This window comes from Mus pahari, chromosome 13 (genome assembly GCF_900095145.1).
Source record: "Mus pahari chromosome 13, PAHARI_EIJ_v1.1, whole genome shotgun sequence".
In the NCBI taxonomy this organism is placed as follows: Eukaryota; Metazoa; Chordata; class Mammalia; order Rodentia; family Muridae; genus Mus; species Mus pahari.
The window spans coordinates 57,279,934-57,292,732 of NC_034602.1; the positions used below are offsets into that span (position 1 = coordinate 57,279,934).

The 12,799-nt window shown below is 42.8% G+C and overlaps 1 protein-coding gene across 4 annotated transcripts in view; it reads left to right on the forward strand.

The window, feature by feature from the left end:
• The window catches only part of Nsun7 (NOP2/Sun RNA methyltransferase family member 7), a 34,733-nt gene extending 22,809 nt beyond the window's left edge, over nt 1-11,924 (forward strand). Inside the window, exons 8-13 of one of the 4 annotated variants that reach the window (XM_021210996.1) lie at nt 361-504; nt 1,110-1,211; nt 3,210-3,327; nt 8,740-8,863; nt 9,318-9,833; nt 11,739-11,924. In XM_021210996.1, the coding sequence (XP_021066655.1) occupies nt 361-504; nt 1,110-1,211; nt 3,210-3,327; nt 8,740-8,863; nt 9,318-9,833; nt 11,739-11,783 (1,049 nt within the window). In that variant the 3' untranslated portion in view covers nt 11,784-11,924. Of the gene's footprint in view, nt 1-360; nt 505-1,109; nt 1,212-3,209; nt 3,328-8,739; nt 8,864-9,317; nt 10,956-11,719 lie in introns of those variants that run through there. The other 3 variants (XM_021210997.1, XM_021210995.2, XM_021210998.1) reach the window with 3 other exon arrangements.
• Nucleotides 11,925-12,799: the final 875 nt, after the last annotated feature.

Sequence of the window (12,799 nt, forward strand, 5' to 3'; positions counted from 1 at the left end):
CACACACACACACACACACACACACACACACACACACACACACACACACACACACACACAAACACACACACACACACACACACACACACACATGCACACACACACATACACACACGCACACACACACAGCTAAAAAGAAATCTTAATAAAGGAAGTAAATCACTTCTTGAATAACCTTAGGATGTTACAGAGAGGAACAGCTTCCTTTTCTAGCTCTGTTGTGTTTAGTTTGTGTGGGGTTGAGAACTGGAAACTAAGGGTAAAGAGCTGCCGTCACGTGTTGCATCCAGAATCCAGATTTTTAATATTTAACATAAGTGTTTTCTTTTGTTTGTTTGTTTGCTGTTTTTTTCTTCTCAGACATTGAAATACTTCACGAAACATTTCTTAGCATTGAATCCAAAGATCACCGCTTACAGAACGTGAAGGTCATTCTGCTGCTGCCTCGCTGTTCAAGCCTGGGCGTCAGTAATCCAGTGGAATTCATTTTAAACGAACGCGAAGGTACTTGTTTTGATTTCTAAATTAATGAAATTCATTGATTAATTACTCATGAAGTTAATCATGAAATTCATTGGTAACTTATAAATTTCAACATTGGAGAATAACTCTTGTTTTTTTTTTGTTTGTTTGTTTGTTTTTGGTTTTGGTTTTTTGAGACAGGGTTTCTCTGTGTAGCCCTGGCTGTCCTGGAACTCACTCTGTAGACCAGGCTGGCCTTGTACTTGGAAATCTGCCCGCCTCTGCCTCCCGAGTGCTGGGATTAAAGGCGTGCGCCACCACACCCAGCTACTCTTGTTTTTTTATTTTCTGGATTACTCTTTGGACTGCTTGTATTCATTGTATAAGGGATTTATCTTTGACTTATTATTTCATAGAAACTTGGAGAAAACCAATATTAAATGTTCTCTATATCCCTTTTGAAAAATAGCCATAAGACTAAACATAATTACCATTATGTTCAATTATAAGTCGATATTTTACTATGGTCAACTGCATTAGTAGGAATCGTCTATGAAAATTTATATTAATATACAATTGATCTTAATTTATGGAAAGCACCTATAGTGTTATATTTTAAAAGTTTGTTTTTACTTTTCAAAATTTAGATACAAGTTTACTTCAAGATCTTTCTCAAGGTGGTCTACCAAAAGATAAACTTGAGATTTTGGCTCAGCAGCAGTTTGAACAGCTAACACACGCAATGAAATGTAAGCTTATCCTTAGTGCTAATTTACTAAAATACAGTGTTACTCTTTGAATCACAAATACACATTTCATTTATCTATTAGAATAAAGCAACAATATGGGAACCACAAGCAAAATTTCAGCCTTAGTGCCTTCAAACAAAATGTTCATTCCAGTCAACTTAGTACATTTTGAAAATATACCATCTTTTTATAGATAGTAAACTATACTAAGTTTAATATCATAAACTCAGTACATTTGTTTGTTTGTTTATAGTCTTGCTGGGTAGCCCAGGCAGGGCTTGACCTTATATGGATCTGGCCTCAGTCTTCTGAGTGCTGGGATGATGGGCGCTTGCCACCGTACTCGGCTCAGCATCGTCACAGCTCGTACACCCTCACCTTCCCTGCTCTGCACTCTGCACTCTGACTTCTTTCTTGGTGTACTTCTTCTCTTGTCACTTGTCATCCCTGACAACTTCTCCACAGTCCATTAAACAGTTTTTTGCATATGTATAACTTATTTTGAGACAGGCTCTCATACCCTGAGCAAGCCTGGAACTCTCTTCATACTTTAGCATACTGAGTTCTGGGATTAAGGGTTCGCATCGCCAAGCCTCTTGTCTGTCCTCCTCTCCCACTCTGGCTCTTTAGAACAAGAATGAACAAGAATCCCCTATATTGTAACTTCTCCAAGTTAAATGGTAGAAAACAGATGTTGTGGACCTCCTCCAACCATGCCTGTTCTTCCCACCATACCTGCCCCACCCACCAAGCCTGCCCCTCCCACCAGACCTGCCCCTCCCACAATGCCTGCCCCTCCCACCAGGCCTGCTTCTCCTACCATCCCTGCTCTTCTCCATACTGTCATTTCAGCTAATACCATGTCAGTAGACCTCTAGGAACGTTGTACTCTAATATACACTGGGGACTGGCCACCTCCATTACTGTCAATATGCTCACCTGAGCACTGTACACTAGGATGACCTGTTCTCCGCAGTGCTTGCAGTGCCTCTACCGTTTAAAGCAGTAGCTTCTCCTCTGAGGCAGCTCCCCACCCCCACCCCATTGTGTCACCTAAATGGTTTTCCTAATCATGTTTTACTTTTGTTAGTCCTCTGTAAGGATTAACCAAAAAAAAAAAAAAAAAAAACCCGAGGAGCGCAAAGCCTCAGAAAGTGCTTGTCACGTGGTTGGTGCCCAGTAAGTAGGAATAAGTGAGTGAAGCACAGGCCACGGTGGTACCCTGTTTCCTGGATGAGCGATTTGAGTCTTTTGAGTAATCTTTCCAGGTTCACAGATCAGCAAGAAACAGAATTACACTTCCCACGAATAGCTGTCCATTTCTGGAGTCTTTTTACCTAATTAGGTGACAGAACGGACAGAGAGGGATGTCTGCTCATGATAGTGTGCAGTTTTTATTTGTGTATGGAACTGATTGATCACAATGTTTGAATCTCTCTCTCTCTCTCTCTCTCTCTCTCTCTCTCTCTCTCTCGTACAGTCTAGCTGGATTTACATTACTTACTGGTCATTGCTTACATTACTAATCCAAGCTCTTTTTTTGAAGAGAGCCATTCAGGGGGCAGTGGGGTGTCACAACAGGTGAGGGGCGTTTGCTGAGTCTGAGGAATTGAACTTGGTGCCTGGGACTCCAATGGCCGAAGGAGAGGTTAAGTTTCCACAAGTTGTCCTCTGACTTCCATGTGTGTGCCATGGTGCACACACAAGCAAGTGCAATTTTTTTTTTTTTTTTCGAGACAGGATTTCTCTGTGTAGCCCTGGCTGTCCTGGAACTCACTCTGTAGACCAGGCTGGCCTCGAACTCAGAAATCCTTTTGCCTCTGCCTCCCGAGTGCTGGGATTAAAGGCGTCCGCCACCACGCCCGGCTACAGATGCAATTTTTAAAATTAAAAAATAAAATAAAGGGGAGATACTCAAGCATCCAGTGAAATCATTTCCATGACTATTTGGTGGTATGCAATGGGTAACCCTACTGATTTTATCGTCTTTCAATACAGTTACTAAAGCTCAAGCAATTGTTTATTGCACATGTTCTGTTTCTAAAGAGGAAAATGAAGAAGTTGTTCAGAAAGCACTGGAATATCAAAGCTCAGGGGCTAAAATGCAACCTTACAGGTAAGGAAAGGACTCTAAACCACCATCAACTAAGACTTGAACATGACAGTATGATATTTGGAGTTATATAAATATATTATAGTTCTTGTTATAATTTAATATGACTGAACAGTCTGAAATCTTACAGCTTTAAAGTGGATTCTCCCCGGCTTGTGAATGAACACCTGAACAGTTTTATACGTTGTGTGTGTGTGTGTGTGCATGTGTGTCGCACACACACACACATGTGATTTGTAGGAGTCATTCCTCTCATGTGGGCCTCGGGGTTTGAACACAGGGCGCCAGGTTTGGCAGCCAGCACTTTTGTCCACCAAGGCATAACACTAGTCTATGAACACTGAATTGTAGGTAAGTTTGGTTTTGTTATTGTTAAAGCTAAAGGCATTTGACTTTGCCTTGGTTGATTCCTGGATAAACTAGGTCTAAATTTCATATCTTTCTTAGATATATGTATTACCCCACAGAGAAAAATAAGCACTTTTAGTATTTTGTACCCACTGGGAAATTAGTGGAAAAAAAATGGCATGGCCATCTATGACCGCTTCACAATAAAATATAGCAGTAAAGTTGGAAAGAGAGAGCATTAATACTACAGTAAGCTGGTGTCTTAGTCAGGGTTTCTATTCCTGCACAAACATCATGACCAAGAAGCAAGTTGGGGAGGAAAGGGTTTATTTGGCTTACATTTCCATACTGCTGTTCATCACCAAGGAAGTCAGGACTGGAACTCAAGCAGGTCAGAAAGCAGGAGCTGATGCAGAGGCCATGGAGGGATGTTCTTTATTGGCTTGCTTGCCCTGGCTTGCTCAGACTGCTCTCTTATAGAACCAAGACTACCAGCCCAGAGATGGCACCACCCACAAGGGGCCTTTCCCCCTTGATCACTAATTGAGAAAATGCCNTATAGCTGGATCTCATGTAGACATTTCCTCAACTGAAGCTCCTTTCTCTGTGATAACTCCAGCTGTGTCAAGTTGACACAAAACTAGCCAGTACAGCTGGGTAGTAATACTACAGTGAGCTGGGTATTAATACTACAGTGAGCTGGGTATTAACACTACAGTGAGCAGGGTATTAATACTACAGTGAGCAAGGTGTGGCTCACGACTTTGTCTCCAGCCCCTGTAAGGATGAGGAAAGAGGGTTGCCACAAGTCTGAGGCCAGCCTGGGCTACATAGATTGACCTATCTCAAAAAGCCAGTACTAAGGTCTGGAGATATAACTCAGTTGTAGAACGCTGGCCTAGTATACTTAAGGTTCTTGATTTAATCTCCAGTGCTGCCCAAGACAAACAAGCAAAGCAAGCAGAAGCTGAATAATACAAAACAAATACGGCACGCACTGTGGATATCAAGAACTCACTCCAAGAGTAAGCTTTTAAGACTAATTAGTTTTTCAAGTCTGTGATAATGAATTAAACATCTATTTTCACGCTGTGACTTCTTCGTCAGAATCTTAATGCGTATATAGTCTGCTCTGTCCTCCCAACCAATCGTATTCTTTGGCATTTTTCATTTCACAAGCTGACAAGTGGCTCACACCACCACTTTCTCTTGCTGACTTTCCATTCTTTCTCAGAAGCCTCTGTTGGTAGCTGCCCTTGTGAGGTTTCTACTGTTTCGAGGAAACACCACGAATAAATACAAGTAGGAGAGGAAAGGGTTCATCTGACTTAACTTCCACATCACTAACTAGCCCATCATTGAAGGAAGACAGGGCAGGAATCAGGGAGCGGGGCTGATGCAGGCCGTGGACTGATCCCCATCCCCATTACCCTCCTCACCCCATTTTCTACCTAATTCTCTCTCTCCCTCCACCTCCAAAGAATATTTTGTTTCCCCTTCTAAGTGAGAGTCATCCGTCCTCCCTTGGGCTCTCATTACTTATTATTATTTTTTTAATAGCATGGTTATCCCATACTCTTTATGGCTAATATCCACTTATAAGTGAGTACATGCTATGAGTGTCTTTATGTCTAGGTTACTTCAATTTGGGTGATATTTTATAGTTCCATCCATTCACCTGCAGATTTCATGATGTCTTTGTTTTTGTTTGTTTGTTTTTTGGTTTTTTGAGACAGAGTTTCTCTGTGTAGCTCTGGCTGTCCTGGAACTCACTTTGTAGACCAGGCTGACCTCGAACTCAGAAATTCGCCGCCTCCGGAGTGTTGGGATTACAGGCATGTGCCACCACGCCTGGCTTGATGTCTTTGTTTTTAATAGCTTTAAATCAAGATGATATAAACCATCTAAACAGTCCTATAACTCCTAAGGAAATAGAAGCAGTCATTTAAAATCTCCCAACCTGGGAGGCAGAGGCAGGCGGATTTCTGAGTTCGAGGCCAGCCTGGTCTACAAAGTGAGTTCCAGGACAGCCAGGGCTACACAGAGAAACCCTGTCTTGAAAAAACCTAACAACAACAAAAAAATTCTCCCAACCAAAGGAAAAAAAAAAAAAGCTCAGGGCCAGATGGTCTTAGTGAAGAATTCTACCAGACTTTCAAAGAAGACCTAATACCAGTACTCCTCAAAGTGTGTTTTACAAAGTAGAAATAGAAGCAACATTGCCAGACTCATTCTATGAGGCCACAGTCACCCTGATACCTAAACTACACAAAGACTCAACAAAGAGGAATTTCAGACCAATCTCCCTCATAAGCATTGATGTGATTACCTATTTCTGAGGCCGCACATGTTTCCTGTCTACTGAGCAGCACGCTATATGGAGTAAAGAATGGGATTCTACAATAGAAGCCCTCAAGTGTTTTTTAGAAAACGAGTAACTTTTTTTTTTTACACTCCACATTCCATTCCCTGCCCTTCTCCATCCACCCTTCGACTGCTCCACATCCCACACCTCCTCCCCACACCACCCTGCCTCCACGTGGATGTCCCCCATCTACCACCCCACCTGACCTCTAAACTCCCTGGTGCCTCCAGTCTCTTGCGGGTTAGGTGCATCTTCTCTGAATGAACACAGACCGGGAAGTCCTCTACAGTATATGTGTTGGGGGCCTCATATCAGCTGGTGTGTGCTTCCTGTTTGGTGGTCCAGTGTTTGAAAGATCTCGGAGGTCCAGATTGAGACTGCTGGTCCTCCTACAGGGTCGCTCTTCTCCTCAGCTTCTTTCAGCCTTCCCTAATTCAACAACAGGGGTCAGCTGCTTCTGTCTGTTGGTTGGGTTTAGATATCTGCCTCTGACTCTTTCAGCTGCTTGTTGGGTCTTTTGGAGGGCAGTTTTGAGTGGACTTGAACTTGAGCAGGGGGAGGGAGAGTTGCTGCCCACCCCACCCCCCACAGTCTCTTTGGCAGTTTTCTAGAATTTACCTTTCTCATTTGCAGAAGACACTCTATTCAACATCTCCAAAGGTCTTTATCTATTTCAAGATAAAAAAAATTTAAAATTAATTTAACTTTAAAAAAAATCCCAAATGTTACCATCTAGATCAAGACACTGAGTGTGATAATATTTTATATTTTCAGAAATAGGCTATAAACTGGAATTCCAAAACCATTTTTTGGGAATAATTTCTGGAAGATGACTCATCTAATCTTATTTACGAATTACTACTACTTTTAGAATACATGACTATAGCTAAGTGTAATAGCATTTTAAACAACTATGTATTGGATACCCAGTATGTGTCAGATGCTCTACTAGGTACCAGCAGTTTATCAGTGAATTGAAACTAAGAACCTTTATTTTCATGTTTGGAGATGAAAATTCTACATGGATAACAAGAATTGATTTCACTGAATATTCTTTATACAAAAGTGAATAAAAATTTAAAGGTAATTTCTGTTTGCATAGAGAACATACATAGACTAGTTAAGTGTCTCACATACAAAACGATTGGGACCAAAAGCACTCCAGAGTCTATATCTTTAGATGTTGGGATATTTCTATGTACATGAGGTGCTGGGGTGGGGACGGGAGGCAGGTCTGTGCACAAAGTTAATTTATATTTCATTTGCATCTTATACAGAAAGCTGAGAGTAATTTTTGGCAGTACTTTAACATACTAGTATTTTGAGTGTGATCTGACACCTGAAGTCAGATGTGGAATTTTCTACTCATGGCATCCCGTCAGATTAAAAACAGTTGGCTGGGAGCAGTAGGGGAAGCAAAGGATATTTGAGCTTGAGGCTAGCCTGGTCTACATAGTTCTAAGCTAGCCAGGGCTGCATAGTGAGACCCTGTCTCAACAAACAAACAAACAAACACAAAATGGATTTGTGTGCACGAAGTCCCTCCTCAGGATGGGTTGGCTAGCTGTGAGTAAGGTCATCCAGCCTAGAGAGTAAGTGCCGCTGTTACCTGCTGAATCAGACTCTACGGGAGTCATTTGAGAACACATATGTCTACCCCTTTCCTAAGTGACATGTCCTTATTCACTGTTGTCCCAGTCACACGGGAAATAACTTGCTGAACACAGGGTGATTTTCAGGTTGCCAGTGATCTTTTATAAATAAACTTACTATTAAATGAGAAACTAAATTTCAAAAAGAACATTACAGAGACTAGTAATTAAAAGCTTTTCTATTTGTGTCAGAATGTCTTATATACTTTTCTTTTGTGACACAGGCTCTCGTGTATCTTAGGCTGGCCTCAAACTCAGTCTGTAGTTGAGAATGGCCTTGAACTTTGTGTGCATGTGTATGTGTGTGCGTGTATGTGTAGTGTAGTGTTGAACTGTGTGTGTCCGCATGCCCACGCGTGTGCCCATGTGCACACACGCCATAGAGCGAGTGTGATGATGGTCAGAGGTTACCTCGAGAGTCAGCGACTCTTCCTTGGTGTGTGTCTGGGATTGAGTGCAGGTCATCAGAGCTGTGCTTTACCTGCTAAGCCTCTCACTAGCCCCGTCGGTTGATTTGCTGTGTTGCTTGTTTGTTTTGAGATAGGGTATTCTGTAGCCCAGGGGTAGCCCTTGCCCTTGCTGTCGCTAACTATGACCTTGAACTTCTGCTCCGCCTGTCTCTGCATCCCGAGTGATGGCATTACGAGTCTGTGCCACTGGCCCCAGTTTATGCAGCGCTGAGGAGCCAGCCCATGGCTTCCTGTATGAAGCACGGCACTGCCTGAGTCCTGGTGCTATGCATTTCTGACTGCTGTACTCTCATAACACATTAATCCTTAGAGAGTGTTAGAAGGTTGTTGTTATTCTTGTCACAGCTATTTAGAGACTTTGGACATATAATAAATTAGGAGCTAATATGAAATATTGAACTTTCAGCTTAAAATTGGGGGAAGACAGCATCAGCGTATTTTCTTATCTGAGGTTTTTTTTTTTTTTTTTTTTTTTTACTTAAGTGACTGGCAAAATAGGAAAGAGATTCGAGGGGTGCTCCCTTCCTCTCTTGTATGAAGAGCCATCTTAACCGTTGACCCCTTCTCTCCCCCACTGCAGACTCAGCCCTCCTGTTCTCCCACTGTGCTCCCTAAAAGAGATAGAACTGTCTATGGACAGATTTTTCAGATTGGAACCATCTGATATGAACAATGGCTGTTTTCTTTCTATCTTAACGAGAGAGGTAAGAAAGAAGAGAGCTCCTAATCTATGACATATTTTGGAATTGAAAACAACCAACTCCCATCATGGGGACCCAACTCAAGACCATTTGGCAGTGGCTTGATTATATTTCACAAGTAGCCAAAGGGCAGGAACAGGATTATTGCTGTGTGGCACATAGTCTCTGTCCTTGATTCCCCTCAGTGTTCCTCCTTCTGTCCTCTACTCCCACCTCGCCCACAAGTCTGCCTACTGTCTGGTGTTCTCTAACATAGAAGAGAGAAGGAACGGGACTCTTAGGAGGTTTGTAAATGGGGAACTAAGAAAAAGTCATCTGCTGGGGCTTCTGAGTCCTGTTAGCAACTAAGGCATTTATTTAATATGTTTTATTTTTCACTAAATAACTGATAAATATTTAAAACGTGCACAGCGATGGTGACCCCTCCCACACTAACAACTGCCTGCTTTCATTGCAGCGAGACCCATCTGAGACAGTGTCTGTGAAAGACGTTCTGGCCAGGGCGGCAGCCAAAGGTCTACTGGAAGGGGTTGAGGTTGGAAAGGCACTCAAAAGGGACAAGAAGAGGAAAAAATCAAAAGCACTGCCGCCCAGGGCTCCTCACCCTGGGGACCCACTTCGTGATGGTAATGACACCAGCAATGTCCAAACAAAAATCTCTGAGTTCTTACATCGAGAAAGCAAGATAAGTACTTCAACAAAAATGTCCGCCCCGGCAAAAACTGTGTCTCAAGTCGGCACTTCCTCCCAAGTCAGAAAGCCCAGCAAGCCTTTATCAACCCCGCTGGTGAGGAATTTTTCCAGGCCGGTAGAAAGGCCAACAAACTTTGTGAAAGCGCGGCCAGAAGGCAAAGTGATTCCTCTGAAACCGATTGAAATCGTTCTGCCGCCAGTGATATTCCCATTGAGTCCCCAGGGGCCCAGGGTTCAGATGCCAGCCACCCATTTTTATTACCGCTTCATTGGATCAAAGGTTGGTGCGCTCCGCCATCTTACATCATCAACCCTCAGAAGAAAGGAGAAGGTTAAGGAGAACACACCTTCCTCCTCTGTCAGGCACCCTAGACCATGGCTCTGACTGTGTGGCCCTTGTGACTGGGCTTTGTCCAGTTTTAGATACTGTTACACGAGATGCTGGTGCTCGTGGTTGCTAAGTATCCTCTAATGCAATCTAACCTCCAGAGAGAGAGAATGAAAGACGGATGAGGAGTAACACTGGAGGGGCTGAGCTAAGTTAAGGTTCCATCAGCTCAGTGCTAACCACCTGTTTTAGGAAGTTCAGTTGCTGTTAGGCCTTGTCTCTCTCTTGGGAGGTTTCAAGTGTGGGCGGAGCATGGCTGTCTTACCTGAAGGGAACCCGGGACCCCTTCCAATAGGTTGATTTGCAGATCTGACTGGGGGGGCTTGGTAGAAAGTCCCGAGACACAAAGGATGCTGTTCTTTCCAGCCTGCTCCAGCTCTAGCCAGGAACCTGCTGACCACTCCTTAGCCAGGCAGTTACTGGAGCCGAAACCTCTCAAAACCCAACTGAGGTCAGCTTTTTCCTTAAGCATCCTACTGCTCCTGAGACAGGGCACGTCAGGAGGTTCTCTAGTGGCCTGAGCTTTGAGTACGGTAGGAAGCATAGGAAGTCCCAAGTGCCAGATGTGCACAGTCCAGATGTGCATTCAGAAAACGTTTCTGGAGAGTCTCCTGATAAGCCCTCCCTTCTGTTTGTGCCAAACACTGTTGGAAAAAGGACAGTGAGAGAGTTTCCACCTAAGGATCCTTATCCCGAGAAATAGGTCTTAACTGTCGAACAGAAGCGACATTATCACTGAAGAAACTCAGAGGTTTCTGATTCTACGCAAAGATCAGGTGGCACGGCCAAATGTACAAGTCATTTCAAGGGCACACGGGGATCGAACCTTGGGGAACTCATTTCTGATGCACAGTTAGAATATATTGTAGCACTATGTTAATTACATTAAATGTCACTACTCTTAGCTATAGTAACCATTGCCTAGTAATACTGACATGATCATTTCTGGGTCTGATTTTTTTTTTTATCATGGCAACAGAAATTGTTTGACGTTAAATAAAGTTATGATTACAATTCTTTTTTTTTTATTTTAAGTTCAGACACATTTAGAGTTTGAATGTAAAGCTTTATCTTCAGAATGCAACTGCATAGAACTGGGAGTTCTAAACGCTTGGTTCAGGTAGCAGGACTCCAGCAGATAGGGGTCCTGTCTCGGCTCCAGTGGTTTGCTTTTTTTTTTTTTTTTTTTGGTCTCACTTGAGGTGGGAAGGACAGAGGATTGTGGGGTTTGCTTTTCATAGTTCAGTTTTATTTTAGCTAAAGACTGATATTTTTCATTCAAATCCGAGTGAATGAGTTTTGTACTTGAAGTTTACACGCATATTCCGGAGAGGTTTTGCTAGTTGGTTCTTTAAAAGTACAGAATGTGGGGAACGGGCAGATGGGTTCCCAGTTGCGGTCTAGGCCGAGCTGCAGGGTAGACCCTGTCTGGACCCCTGCTGAGAGGTTCTAGGTGCCCCTTTCCCATCCCCAGCTCTGTCAATGACAAGCCTGCACTGCTCCCAGTGCTTAGACATCTCACCGAAGCATCAACTACGCATCTCTTTGAATGATGTGCTTTAGGCTGCAGCCTAACCTGCCATTTCACCCCAGGAATGGGAGCTCAGGCTGAAAAACCTCCCCTCTCACGTCGATTTCCTGGGTTAACTCTTGTTGCTCCATAGAGGCTCAGGGCATTTTCTAACCTCTAGTGGCATGTGGTTCCTGCCACGTGACACTTGGGTGTCTCCTAATATGTATCTCGGCACTAAATTTGTCTTCTCTTTGCACATTCATAGAGATTCTGCTCTTCTTTAGGACTCTTCTAGGGAGGACAGGATCAATAATTTCCTGATAAAGTAAGAAGAGAAACACGATAAAGGCAACTTAAGAGAACTCTAGTGAAGATGGCCGAGCACACTGTCTTTTAACTGGCATTTTACCTGCTTGAGCTTCTTAAAGTGTTGGCAAAATAAAAAAGAATCAAACTACTATAGTATTCAAATACCGCCTTAATGATTCATATTTTTATTTATTTACTTTGTGGTCCTGGGGGGTTGAGCCCAGAGCCTTGCCCCAAACAAGTTCCTATTTTTTACCTGAAACTGCTTACCAGTGTAAACCCCCTGAAAGCAGGGTGAAATGTTGTCCAGCAAGAGTGTCTTTAATAGTGTCAGAGAAGGTGGGCTGTAGGGGCATACATCTATAATCCCAGTACTCAGGAGGCTGGGGCAGGAGGATTGCCATGAGTTCAAGACCAGACAACACAACACAGCGAATGAACAAAACTTGGGTACACACTTTTATTTGTCTCCTGTATGTCAGGGAGTTAAAACAGACCCAACTGATCTAGTTATCACCTTTCACTTTGGAGTTAATGGATCCCCATCTCTGTTCCTCAATTTTTATAAGAATGAAAGGCAGACTGTGTGTGTGTGTGTGTGTGTGTGTGTGTGTGTAATTCTAGCTGCTGACAAGGTGGGTTTCTATGTTCAGAATGCCACTTCACTGTACTGACTAAAAACGTTCCAGCAACCACTTCTTAGTTCTTAACAAGTGGGAAGACACAAACACTAATGAAAGCAGAACCTTCCATTATTAAAGTGATTTTTTTAAAGGTTTAATTTGAAGTAAGAATAATACAGAAAATAAAATTACTGCAGAGACACTAAATTTGTATTTGTTTCTTATATATGCTGTTAGATCAAGGAGTCAGAGATTTTATGCAGTTACATTTATTCCCAGGACATTTTACATGAAAGTGTGTAAACACGGTCAACAGCAAGTGGCAACACAAAGAAACAAGATGTCCTTCCAGGAGGAACTGGCTCATGTGGCTGCCTGGCAATGTCTTCACTGCCTTAAAGTGTCAACCTTCC